Consider the following 14,591-nt stretch of genomic DNA (forward strand, 5'->3'; position numbering starts at 1 on the left):
TGTAGGGGGTCATGAGGGATAGGCCTCTTGATCATCTCTGTCATACCTGTGTGTTATTGAAAATGGAAGTTGGTTATGTCTCATGGTCCCTCCTGGGACCGTGGTCTACCTTCTACAATAGGAGGCCTCTTTGTAGGGAAGCTTCATCCCACAAGGAGGGATTGAGCACTTTCCCTACACCCTCCCCACCTGGGCTGGGACTGTGTGCTGCTACCTGCCACAGGTACGGCCCCAAACCATTAGAGTTGAAGGGAGCCTACCCTTAGGAACTAAATTTTATTCCCCAGAGTATAAGGGCCGTGTCACTCACTTGGTCTGTTCTCACTCTTGTGGGTGAAACAGGAATTTTCAGCAGAAGTCTTCAGAGCCTATCATATATTTATCAGGAGTGCTCCAAACTAGAATATGCCTGTCCCAGACCTCCATGGGGGATGAACTTCACCTAATTGGTTCAGTGCCCTTTTTTCAGTGGCCTAGTACAGGAGCTGGCACACAGTTGTGCTTAATCAGAATTGGGTGGCTGGATAGATGAATGGAAGGATAAAGGACTTAATCTCTAGGAGTTGTCCAGTAATGCATTCTTAATTGAAAGACTGAATAATGAATTCCCCAACAAGCTACGAGTTAGGCCAGTGGTTCTAAACCTTGGCTGCACTAATCACCACGAGAGTTTTTGTTTTAAGACTGATTTCTGAGTTCTACCCATACTTATGCCCTATTATTTTCAAAAGCTTCCCAAGTGATTCTAATAGACAGCCAAGGTTGGGACCTACCATGCTAGACCAATCTAAAAATATGTACCCTGTGCATATAACTCTTATTTTCATGTTACCATGTTGTGTTGTGATTATCAGTTTGTGTATCTTAGGTACTGTGACCGTCTCATTCATAATTGTCTTCCTAGCGCCTGGCACAGTGCTTGGCATGTAGCAGATAGTCATAAATGTTAATTGAGTTGGTGGCTTCTTTCATTTAGGTGGTACTATGCAATTTTCTTGTATCCTAAGACAAAGAGAAAATGCTAGCACCATGAGTTTTGTTTTGTGTATGCATGTGTGTGTGTGTGTGTGTGTGTGTGTGTGTGGTGTTTTCTAACCATCTATGCTTTGGTAACTGTTTGCTTGTCCCTAATAGATTTGTTTTTCCTGTTCACTCACCGTCATTTATCCAGATGCTATGAATTGACAGTAACTAAAGATATTGGACTTTGTCATGGAGTCTCAATTTGAAATATTTTGTCCCATTATTCCCATCTGTACCTAGCTTCCAAAACTCATCACTGTGCACATAAGAGGATAGCTCACTAAGTGGCATTTGGCACTGCCATCTCCATTAATGAAAGCCATAGGAGCCTCTAGGCAAAGACACGCAGGTTGCCCCTCCAACTGATTTTCTCAACTCTAAAATCTATTCATCTAGACATAGACTAATAGAGCTGGAAAGAGATTTAAGAAACCAAGTTCAGTCACCTTCATTAACCAATGAAGGATCTGAAGCTAGGTGGGTTTTAAGACTTGCCTGAGATGACACAGCTTGTTAGGGATGCAGCTGGTACAAGAAACCTGGCACTCTGGTCCTCAGGCCCGGACCATTGCACTGTGCTCCTAGCACCTTGGACTACATCAGAAATCAAAGATCACACCCTTACTCCATTTTTGGTATTTGTGCTAGAAAGAAAATTATCTGGAAAAAGGTATTATTACAGGTTTCTCAGAGGATGTGGGGAGGAAGAGTATTAGGTGGAAAGGGAGTCTTGAATGAGACTTGGAAACTTCTCAGAAAAAGTGTGTTTTGTGGCAGCACCACAATTTATCTGTGTTTCTGTCCGTTTTCAGAATTTTCCCCAGAGAATACCTCCTTCAACAGATCCACCTGTATTCCCTCGCTGATCTGCAGCAGGTAAGCACTGAGAGGGGCCATTTCATTTCTGTTTTCTCCCTGGGAAAATGTTTTTGTTGATTATGGCTTTGGCACTGAATTCTGCCATCATTGGAGTAGTTTTATTCACAAGCCCTAATAATCAATTATTTTCTGTTCAGAATGAGAAAAGAAAACTTAGTATAAAAAGATATTCTAGGACAATAAGAAATGCTGGCAAGGATATAGAGAAACTGGAACTCCCATACACTGCTGGGAATGGAAAGTGGTGCGGCCACTTAGGGAAATTGTTTGGCAGTCCCTCAAAAAGTTAAACGTAGAGTTACCCTGTGACCCAGCAATTCCACTGCTAGGCATATACCCTAGAGGGTTGAAAACATATGTCCACATAAAAACTTGTACAGGAATGTTCAAAGCAGCATTATTCATAATAGCTAAAGAGTGGCAACAACCCAAATGTTCATCAGCTAATGAATGGATAAACAAAATGTTGTATATCCACGCAATGGAATAGTACTCGGCCATAAAAAGGAGTGAAGTACTGATAACATGCTACAGCACGGATGAACCTTAAGAACAGCATGTTGAAAGAAGCCAGACAGAAACGAATACGTATTTTATGATTCTTATTTTATGTGGACTTCTCTTAGGATGTCCAAAATAGGCCAATCTATAGAGACAAAGTAGGTGAGTGGTTGCCAGGGCCTGGGGAGAGCCGAGGGTGAGGAGTGGCTGCTAATGGTGTGCGGTTTCCTTTGGGGCTGAGGAAGATGTTCTGGAATTAGTGGTGATGGCTGCACAACTTTGAAACTATACTAAAAGCAGGCAGTGAATTGTATACTTTTATGCTATGTGAATTATATCAACAAAAAAAGTTGTACAAGGGAAAAAAAGACATAAAAGGCAATGAATATATTAAACTCTTTGACTTGTGCTCACGTCAAACAGTTGGATGACATTAAATTTTAGTAAAACACAACAGAGCATGTAAGAGTCAAAATCATCTTTTTATACTTTTATTTGTGTATGTATATCCTCTTAATGACTGACCAGGTTAGCAGCCAGGAAGAAAACCAACATTTTGTCTGTTCAACCCAAAATTCTGAGTATGTTAAGCTTTGGTTAATCATTTAAATCAACAGCTCACTCCCTAAGAAGCTTTCAGACACTACATGAAAGCATTGCTTTCTTTTCCATATATTGTGGATTCTTTCAAGAGTCAATGACCAAAAAAAAAAAAAAAAAAAAAAATTGTAACAACTTTCAGAACGTCTCAAACTGCTGTGATTCGGTTCTTTTGTTTCTTGCTGTTTTGCCCAGAAGAAATGAGGTCAACTTAATCTGTGTTCAGATCCTTCACTCATTTTTCAAGACTTAAAAAATAAATAAAACCTTGAAAAGTAATTTAAACTAAGAGTTTTGTGTTCTTTTTATCCCACCAGAAGTAGGCAGGTTATTTTAAAAGGTAGAAATAATTTTAGAGCATTTAGTTGGAGAGGGTGAGAGAATACTAGGGTTTTAATTTCCACTTGTACATCCAGTTTAAACCTATTTGCACATATCAGCTCCTTCCCCTCCTTCAGTCCTGCTGTCCTTTACTACGTAATCAGGCACCAGTGATCTGCTGGCTGGAGTGGAAAGAGATACAGTTTTAATTATGATTGCCCAGTGGTGTTCAAGGGGAAGAATCGGATACAAGACCCAGTATACATTTATATATTTTCTAGGACTCTACCTGATCTTAGTAGCTGAGGACCGAGACTCTTATCACTGGAGAAGTATGTTTAAAGGTATCAGTGACATCTTCTTGTAAAGGTGGTTTAAAATAGAATGGGTGAGCCCCAAAGTGAGTACTTTTTGAGGAAGCCTTTCAAAAATGAGTTTTGAAGATGGCGGAAGAGTAAGACGCGGAGATCACCTTTCTCCCCACAGATACACCAGAAATACAGCTACACGTGGAACAACTCCTACAGAACACCTACTGAACGCTGGCAGAAGACCCCAGACCTCCCAAAAGGCAAGAAACTCCCCACATACCTGGGTAGGGCAAAGCAGAGAGATTCCCGCACAGAGGAGCGGTGCCGAGCGGCACTCACCAGCCCGAGAGGCTTGTCTGCTCCCCCGCCGAGGCGGGCGGCGCTGGAGCTGAGGCTCGGGCTTCGGTCAGAGCGCAGGGAGAGGACTGGGGCTGGCAGCGAGAACTCAGCCTGAAGGGGGCTGATGTGCCACAGCTAGCCGGGAGGGAGTCCGGGAAAACTCTGGAGCTGCCGAAGAGGCAGGAGACTTTTTCTTCCCTCTTGGTTTCCTGGTGCGCGAGGAGAGGGGATTAAGAGCGCCGCGTAAAGGAGCTCCAGAGACGGGCGCGAGTCGCGGCTGAAAGCGCGGAGCCCAGAGACGGGCGTGGGACGCTGGGGCTGCTGCTGCCGCCGCCAAGAAGCCTGTGTGCGAGCGCAGGTCACTGTCCACACCGCCCTTCCGGGAGCCTGTGCAGCCTGCCACTGCCGGGGTCCCGGGATCCAGGGGCGGCTTCCCTGGGAGAACGCACGGCGCGCCTCGGGCTGGTGCAACGTCACGCCGACCTCTGCCACTGCAGGCTCGCCCCGCACTCCGTGCCCCTCCCTCCCGCCCGGCCTGAGTGAGCCAGAGTCCCCGAAGAGGCTGCTCCTTTAACCCTGTCCTGTCTGAGCGAAGAACAGACGCCCTCCGGCGACCTACACGCAGAGGCAGGGCCAAATCCAAAGCTGAGACCCAGGAGCTGTGAGAACAAAGAAGAGAAAGGGAAACCTCTCCCAGCAGCCTCAGAAGCAGCGGATTAAAGCTCCACAATCAACTTCATGTACCCTGCATCTGTGGAATACATGAATAGACAACAAATCATCCCAAATTGAGTAGCCAGGAGTCAGTGCTGTGTCTCTGAGGGGGGAGAGCGAACTTCAGGACACTGGTCCACAAGAGACCTCCCAGCTCCACATAATATCAAACGGCGAAAATCTTCCAGAGATCTCCATCTCAACACCAGCACCCAGCTTCACTCAACGACCAGCAAGCTACAGTGCTGGACACCCTTTGCCAAACAACTAGCAAGACAGGAACACAACACCACCCATTAGCAGAGAGGCTGCCTCAAATCATAAAAAGTCCGCAAACACCCCAAAACACACCACCAGACGTGGACCTGCCCACCAGAAAGACAAGATCCAGCCTCATCCACCAGAACACAGGCAGTAGTCCCCTCCACCAAGAAGCCTACACAACCCACTAAACCAACCTTAGCCACTGGGGACAGACACCAAAAACAACGGGAACTACGAACCTGCAGCCTGCAAAAAGGAGACCCCAAACACAGTAACATAAGCAAAATGAGAAGACAGAAAAACACACAGCAGGAGAAGGAGCAAGATAAAAACCCACCAGACCTAACAAATGAAGAGGTAATAGGCAGTCTATCTGAAAAAGAATTCAGAATAATGATGGTAAAGATGATCCAAAATCTTGGAAATAGAATAGACAAAATGCAAGAAACAGTTAACAAGGACCTAGAAGAACTAAAGACGAATCAAGCATCGATTAAAAACACAATAAATGAAATAAAAAATACTCTAGATGGGATCAATAGCAGAATAACTGAGGCAGAAGAACGGATAAATGAGGTGGAAGATAAAATAGTGGAAATAACTGCTGCACAGCAAAATAAAGAAAAAAGAATGAAAAGAACAGAGGACAGTCTCAGAGACCTCTGGGACAACATTAAACGCACCAACATTCGAATTATAGGGGTTCCAGAAGAAGAAGAGAAAAAGAAAGGGACTGAGAAAATATTTGAAGAGATTATAGTTGAAAACTTCCCTAATATGGGAAAGGAAATAGTTAATCAAGTCCAGGAGGCACAGAGAGTCCCATACAGAATAAATCCAAGGAGAAATACACCAAGACACATATTAATCAAACTGTCAAAAATTAAACACAAAGAAATCATATTAAAAGCAGCAAGGCAAAAACAACAAATAACACACAAGGGAATCCCCATCAGGATAACAGCTGATCTCTCAGCAGAAACTCTACAAGCCAGAAGGGAGTGGCAGGACATACTTAAAGTGATGAAGGAGAAAAACCTGCAACCAAGATTACTCTACCCAGCAAGGATCTCATTCAGATTTGATGGAGAAATTAAAACGTTTACAGACAAGCAAAAGCTGAGAGAGTTCAGCACCACCAAACCAGCTTTACAACAAATGCTAAAGGAACTTCTCTAGGCAAGAAACACAACAGAAGGAAAAGAACTACAATAACGAACCCAAAACAATTAAGAAAATGGGAATAGGAACATACATATCAATAATTACCTTAAATGTAAATGGACTAAATGCTCCCACCAAAAGACACAGACTGGCTGAATGGATACAAAAACAAGACCCATATATATGCTGTCTACAAGAGACCCACTTCAGACCTAGAGACACATACAGACTGAAAGTAAGGGGATGGAAAAAGATATTCCATGCAAATGGAAACCAAAAGAAAGCTGGAGTAGCAATTCTCATATCAGACAAAATAGACTTTAAAATAAAGACTACTAGAAGAGACAAAGAAGGACACTACATAATGATCAAGGGATCAATCCAAGAAGAAGATATAACAATTGTAAATATTTATGCACCAAACATAGGAGCACCTCAATACATAAGGGAAATATTAACAGCCATAAAAGGAGAAATCGACAGTAACACAATCATAGTAGGGGACTTTAACACCCCACTTTCACCAATGGACACGTCATCCAAAATGAAAATAAATAAGGAAACACAAGCTTTAAATGATACATTAAACAAGATGGACTTAATTGATATTTATAGGACATTCCATCCAAAAACAACAGAATACACATTTTTCTCAAGCGCTCATGGAACATTCTCCAGGATAGATCATATCTTGGGTCACAAATCAAGCCTTGGTAAATTTAAGAAAATTGAAATTGTATCAAGTATCTTTTCCGACCACAATGCTATGAGACTAGATATCAATTACAGGAAAAGAGCTGTAAAACATACAAACACATGGAGGCTAAACAATACACTACTTAATAACGAAGTGATCACTGAAGAAATCAAAGAGGAAATTAAAAAATACCTAGAAACAAATGACAATGGAGACACGACGACCCAAAACCTATGGGATGCAGCAAAAGCAGTTCTAAGAGGGAAGTTTATGGCAATACAATCCCACCTTAAGAAACAGGAAATATCTCGAATAAACAACCTAACCTTGCACCTAAAGCAATTAGAGAAAGAAGAACAAAAACATCCCAAAGTTAGCAGAAGGAAAGAAATCATAAAAATCAGATCAGAAATAAATGAAAAAGAAATGAAGGAAACGATAGCAAAGATCAATAAAACTAAAAGCTGGTTCTTTGAGAAGATAAACAAAATTGATAAACCATTAGCCAGACTCATCAAGAAAAAAAGGGAGAAGACTCAAATCAATAGAATTAGAAATGAAAAAGGAGAAGTAACAACTGACACTGCAGAAATACAAAAGATCATGAGAGATTACTATAAGCAACTCTATGCCAATAAAATGGACAACCTGGAAGAAATGGACAAATTCTTAGAAATGCACAACCTGCCAAGACTGAATCAGGAAGAAATAGAAAATATGAACAGACCAATCACAAGCACTGAAATTGAAACTGTGATTAAAAATCTTCCAACAAACAAAAGCCCAGGACCAGATGGCTTCACAGGCGAATTCTATCAAGCATTTAGAGAAGAGCTAACACCTATCCTTCTCAAACTCTTCCAAAATATAGCAGAGGGAGGAACACTCCCAAACTCATTCTACGAGGCCACCATCACCTTGATACCAAAACCAGACAAGGATGTCACAAAGAAAGAAAACTACAGGCCAATATCACTGATGAACATAGATGCAAAAATCCTCAACAAAATACTAGCAAACAGAATCCAACAGCACGTTAAAAGGATCATACACCATGATCAAGTGGGGTTTATTCCAGGAATGCAAGGATTCTTCAATATACGCAAATCAATCAATGTGATACACCATATTAACAAACTGAAGGAGAAAAACCATATGATCATCTCAATAGATGCAGAGAAAGCTTTTGACAAAATTCAACACCCATTTATGATAAAAACCCTGCAGAAAGTAGGCATAGAGGGAACTTTCCTCAACATAATAAAGGCCATATATGACAAACCCACAGCCAGCATCGTCCTCAATGGTGAAAAACTGAAACCATTTCCACTAAGATCAGGAACAAGACAAGGTTGCCCACTCTCACCACTCTTATTCAACATAGTTTTGGAAGTTTTAGCCACAGCAATCAGAGAAGAAAAGGAAATAAAAGGAATCCAAATCGGAAAACAAGAAGTAAAGCTGTCACTGTTTGCAGATGACATGATACTATACATAGAGAATCCTAAAGATGCTACCAGAAAACTACTAGAGCTAATCAATGAATTTGGTAAAGTTGCAGGATACAAAATTAATGCACAGAAATCTCTGGCATTCCTATATACTAATGATGAAAAATCTGAAAGTGAAATCAAGGAAACACTCCCATTTACCATTGCAACAAAAAGAATAAAATATCTAGGAATAAACCTACCTAAGGAGACAAAAGACCTGTATGCAGAAAATTATAAGACACTGATGAAAGAAATTAAAGATGATACAAATAGATGGAGAGATGTACCATGTTCTTGGATTGGAAGAATCAACATTGTGAAAATGTCTCTATTACCCAAAGCAATCTACAGATTCAATGCAATTCCTATCAAACTACCAATGGCATTTTTCACAGAACTAGAACAAAAAATTTCACAATTTGTATGGAAACACAAAAGACCCCGAATAGCCAAAGCAATCTTGAGAACGAAAAATGGAGCTGGAGGAATCAGGCTCCCTGACTTCAGACTATACTACAAAGCTACAGTAATCAAGACAGTATGGTACTGGCACAAAAACAGAAAGATAGATCAATGGAACAGGATAGAAAGCCCAGAGATAAACCCACGGACATATGGTCACCTTATCTTTGATAAAGGAGGCAGGAATGTACAGTGGAGAAAGGACAGTCTCTTCAATAAGTGGTGCTGGGAAAATTGGACAGGGACATGTAAAAGTATGAGATTAGATCACTCCCTAACACCATACACAAAAATTAGCTCAAAATGGATTAAAGACCTAAATGTAAGGCCAGACACTATCAAACTCCTAGAGGAAAACATAGGCAGAACACTCTATGACATAAATCACAGCAAGATCCTTTTTGACCCACCTCCTAGAGAAATGGAAATAAAGACAAAAATAAACACATGGGACCTAATGAAACTTAAGAGCTTTTGCACAGCAAAGGAAACCATAAACAAGACGAAAAGACAACCCTCAGAATGGGAGAAAATATTTGCAAATGAAGCAACTGACAAAGGATTAATCTCCACAATTTATAAGCAGCTCATGCAGCTCAATAGCAAAAAAACAAACAACCCAATCCAAAAATGGGCAGAAGACCTAAATAGACATTTCTCCACAGAAGATATACAGACAGCCAACAAACACATGAAAGGATGCTCAACATCTTTACTCATTAGAGAAATGCAAATCAAAACTACAATGAGATATCATCTCACACCAGTCAGAATGGCCATCATCAAAAAATCTAGAAACAATAAATGCTGGAGAGGGTGTGGAAAAAAGGGAACACTCTTGCACTGCTGGTGGGAATGTGAATTGGTACAGCCACTATGGAGAACGGTATGGAGGTTCCTTAAAAAACTACAAATAGAACTACCATATGACCCAGCAATCCCACTACTGGGCATATACCCTGAGAAAACCATAATTCAAAAAGAGACATGTACCAAAATGTTCATAGCAGCCCTATTTACAATAGCCCGGAGATGGAAACAACCTAAGTGTCCATCATCGGATGAATGGATAAAGAAGATGTGGCACATATATACAATGGAATATTATTCAGCCATAAAAAGAAATGAAATTGAGCTATTTGTAATGAGGTGGATGGACCTAGAGTCTGTCATACAGAGTGAAGTAAGTCAGAAAGAGAAAGACAAATACTGTATGCTGACACATATATATGGAATTTAAGAAAAAAATGTCATCAAGAACATAGGGGTAAGACAGGAATAAAGACACAGACCTACTAGAGCATGGACTTGAGGATATGGGGAGGGGGAAGGGTAAGCTGTGACAAAGTGAAAGAGCGGCATGGACATATATACACTACCAAACGTAAGGTAGATAGCTAGTGGGAAGCAGCCGCATAGCACAGGGAGATCAGCTCGGTTCTCTCTGACCGCCTGGAGGGGTGGGTTAGGGAGGGTGGGAGGGAGACGCAAAAGGGAGGGGATATGGGAACATATGTATATGTATAACTGATTAAATTTGTAAAATAAAAAAAAAGGAAAGAAAAAAACACTATAGAAATATAGATTATACTTGACTTTAAATAAAAATCTGAATAAATACTAAAAAAAAAAAAAAAATGAGTTTTGATACCAGATGAAGAGGAAAAATCAGTAATTCCAAATTCATTTTAGGGTGTCAAAGTAGTGTAGCTATTTGGCATAATAAAGCCTTCTTTTTTAAAGCTTTCCTATACCCTGCTGTCTTTTTTTCTTTTCTTTTTTTTCCCCCCATTGTAATAATCAAACCATACATGCCAAGCAGCTTACCTAAATCAGTGGCACCAGTATTCTTGGTGGACCATTAGCCTGGGAGCCCCATAAGCAGCTTAATCAGTTTTCAGCCTCCATAGTAAAGCGATAGAGGCAATCAACAGCTTATCAAACTCCCTGTGGGCGGGGGCAGCCAGAGCTCCCTTCATCCATTTACTCCACAGTTCACTCTAACCTGGTTCTTTGTGCCTGGATTTAAGATCCCCAAACCTATCATATTTAGAGGAAGTTTAATTCAATTATTTTTTTCTGCCTGAGGTGGGCTAAATTGGATTTAGCTTTTGATCTGTCTACATCTAGGCTATCAGTACTGAAGGGCACCTCCGCCCCATCTTCCCTTGGTTTCAGAGTAAATTTCTGGCATGTTTTCTGGATCGGAACTGTTCTTGCAAATAGGTAAGAAAAGGTAACACAAGAAGGGGGAAAAATACTATTGCTTTGTGACAGAGCGTGTCAAGGGTAGCAGGAAACCCAGCCTGACTGGCCCAGCTCCCAGCCCGGCCTGTACCATTTCAGCCTCTGTCTGGGTTCTATGTCACCCTGTTTCAAGTCAGCTTCAGGAGTTTTAGAGCAAGTTATTTCTCCCATTTGATTCCCATCCTCACTCCTAAAATAAAGGTCTCTATAAAAGCATCTCTTCTATCATATGAAATAACTATAGCAGAATGAATTTCAGTTTATAACTTTTGCAGGGAAGAGGAAGAAACTCAACCAAGTAACTGAAGAATTAATCTCAAATAATGGCAAATATAAATATCCTTCCTAAATGCCTAGATTCCTTTCTACAAGTTTCTCTCAAGTGAATTTGAGTTTTCCCATTAGCTTTTATTTAAAAAACAAAATGTAGGTATCTTCCTCTCCAGAAAGAAAAAAAGGTAAAAATTTAATAAACATGGTAAAAGGGGATTTATAATTTAAGTAAATATACAATAATCTTAAAATAATGTAGTACACAAAACACTAATACCACCCAAATAAAGATGCTGAAAGAATTCTGTTAGCAAAAAATGTACAACCTTTTTCTCTCTCTCTGTTTTCATTTTTATAAATAACAATCCCAAAAGTTTTAGCAGGTAGACTGAATTCAACAAATTGGCAGAAGATTTCAAACTCCCTTAATGCCTCTGAAATGACATTCAAGACAGTTTTTTCTCCTCTTCTTTGTATTTGAATTCACTGTCCTCTTTGCATGCACTCTCTCTACTTTTGTACACTTGGATCTGGGAAATAAGTAGCACTCACTGACACTGCTTAGCAAAGGGGACTCCCTCTAGTTGTTCTGGGAGCTGTAGTTACCTGCCCACTGGCCAGTGAGTGCTCAGCATTGCCAATTATTGGCAACATTTGTAGCTTATGCCAGTGCAGAGCCCCTAATCGTCTTTTTTTTTTTTCTTTTTTTCTTTTTGGCTGTGTTGGGTCTTCGTTGCTGCATGCGGTCTTTAGTTGCAGCTAGCGGGGGCTACTCTTCATTGTGCTGCATGGGCTTCTCATTGCGGTGGCTTCTCTTGTTGCGGAGCACAGGCTCTAGGCGCGCAGGCTTCAGTAGTTGTGGCTCGTGGGCTCTAGATTGTAGGCTCAGTAGTTGTGGCGCACAGGCTTAGTTGCTCCGCGTCATGTGGGATCTTCCCGGACCAGGGCTCGAACCCGTGTCCCCTGCATTGGCAGGTGGATTCTTAACCACTGCGCCCCCAGGGAAGCCCCCTAACTGTCTTTTTATTTCATCAGTAAATCAGCTGCTGACTGGGTTTTCCTAGCACAGGCAAAGGTAGTAGTTGACCCCCACGTAGTCATTACCTAATCAGCGGTGGCATTTTAACACGTAAGACAGAGCAAGTATCAATACTTCTCCTGTCCTAGTAGCAGGACCAAGGAAGGGCGAAGAAGATGGGGGCAGAGACTCTCCAAATCCCGGGAGCTGGGTGGGGGGTTGAGGAGGGCACACCTGTTTGAGTTATTCATTTAAGTTTGGAATTTCAAATGAATTTCTGTTCAGCAAAGTAGATATTGTTAGAAGAACATTCAACCTATGCTCTTTGAATGTAAATCTGACAGAATATACTGGTTTTTTTTTTTTAAGTAAAATCTTATAAGCAAACTTTCAGGAGGTTTGAATGCATGGTGGTGTTTTGAAATGATAGAACAATTCCTCTGAAAGGATTTGGCAGGCAATGGCTAAGCATATGTGAATGAATGGACTAGTGTTGGTGCGTGTTTTTAATGGGGAAATGGGGCTGCTTTTTAAGAGCTTTTTTCCCACTTGGGTACTTTGAGAAGGGAAAGTAGAATAGAATTTATGTTTCGTTATTTTCAGTCTACCCAGCATTATCAGAAATTCAAGGGAAGACTTTACAACAGGAATACAATAAAAAGATATGCTCCAGTGGGACAGCAGAAACAATACTGTAACCCTCAATGCATTAGCTTTTTGTATTAGTTCTCCCCTTTCCCTGCTGAGTGTGCGACAAACCTTCTCCTTACTCAGATCCCTTTGGCTCTTTTAACACTGACAAGAACGTCCCACATTTTATCAGCGGAATACATTAGTGTATGTGAGGTAGCGTTCAAGAGATCCTGGTTGCTATTAAGGAGCAAATCAGAGCCATGGTTTACTGTGTCATTCCTCGGACCATGTAAGCGATAGGAGGCTTCTTCTGAAGTTCCTTCTACTTGCTGAAAGGAACGGTCAGACTTGACTTCTAAATTGTGGCTACCTGTGCTCTTGTGACAAAAACCTAAAATGTCTATAAATGACTAACTCTTCTGGTGTTACTCACCTTTGGGACATATGTAAGTTAAGCAGTGAATGATTCTATTTGTACCCGATCCGTGAGAAAGGGTACTGGGTGATCCCAGGGGTGGGGCGGTGGGTTAGGGCGGCCCCTCCTCACCCGCTCCCCCCACCCCTCACCACCTCACCTGCCAACACACACACACCTCTTGGGGGACCATCTCAGGAGCTGACTTCCCCATTGTTCACCTTCCCTGGGCCCTAAGTTTTCAAACTAGCCCCTACCTCCAGGTTAAGGCAATTCGATTCTACTTAATATGAAACTGAGGCATACCTCATTTTATTGCACTTTGCAGATATTGTGTTTTTCACCTATTGAAGGTTCATGGCAACCGTGCGTTGTCAAATAATGGTCAGCAGTTTTTAGAAATAAAGTATTTTTTAATTAAGGCATGTACTTTTTGTTTGTTTGTTTGTTTTTGCTTTTGTTTTTGCGGTACACGGGCCCCTCACTGTTGTGGCCTCTCCCATTGTGGAGCACAGGCTCCGGACACGCAGGCTCAGTGGCCATGGCTCACGGGCCCAGCCGCTCTGCGGCATGTGGAATCTTCCCAGACTGGGTCACGAACCCGCGTCCCCTGCATTGGCAGGCAGACTCTCAACCACTGCGCCACCAGGGAAGCCCAAGGCATGTACTTTTTTTTAGACATAATGCTTGTACACTTAATAGACTGCAGTATAGTGTAAACAATTTTCATATGTACTGGGAAACCAAAAATTCATATGACTCGCTTTATGGTGATATTTGCTTTTATCTCAGTGCTCTGGAGCTGAACCCACAGTATGTCTGAGGTATGCCTGTATATTATCTGAGAAGAGTATATTATTATTTTGGCACAAATTCTTTTGTCTTATTAATAAGTTGAAAGCACAGGATAATCAACTGAGGGGAGATAGATTTCAATAGATAAGTTTTAATTATGAAAAAATGATGGAAGAGTCTGAAATTTGGAGTACTTATTAAGAGATGTGAAGTGGGAAGGGTGCCAGGGGAGAGGACCCATAGCCCTCAAGAGCCTTGAAAAGAGAGGAGTAAATCAGATGCATACTGCCTTTCTAGAGGGGCCTAGAACAGTCTGAATTGTTTGTTTTATGCTAAAGCAATGAACATTTATACTAAGCAACTGGGCACGTAAATGTTCAATGAATCAATGGATGGATGGATAAATACACACACATACATACACTATCCTGAACTCATTCGC

The 14,591-nt window shown here is 41.3% G+C and overlaps 1 protein-coding gene across 8 annotated transcripts in view; it reads left to right on the forward strand.

The window, feature by feature from the left end:
* Positions 1–14,591, forward strand: part of PLEKHM3 (pleckstrin homology domain containing M3) — a 194,567-nt gene that overhangs the window by 102,549 nt on the left and 77,427 nt on the right. For all 8 annotated transcript variants that reach the window (XM_060106882.1, XM_060106880.1, XM_060106881.1 and 5 more), the window contains one exon: positions 1,836–1,899. In XM_060106882.1, the coding sequence (XP_059962865.1) occupies positions 1,836–1,899 (64 nt within the window). The remainder of the gene's footprint in view (positions 1–1,835; positions 1,900–14,591) is intronic.

This window comes from Mesoplodon densirostris, chromosome 8, assembly GCF_025265405.1.
Source record: "Mesoplodon densirostris isolate mMesDen1 chromosome 8, mMesDen1 primary haplotype, whole genome shotgun sequence".
Lineage (NCBI taxonomy): Eukaryota > Metazoa > Chordata > Mammalia > Artiodactyla > Ziphiidae > Mesoplodon > Mesoplodon densirostris.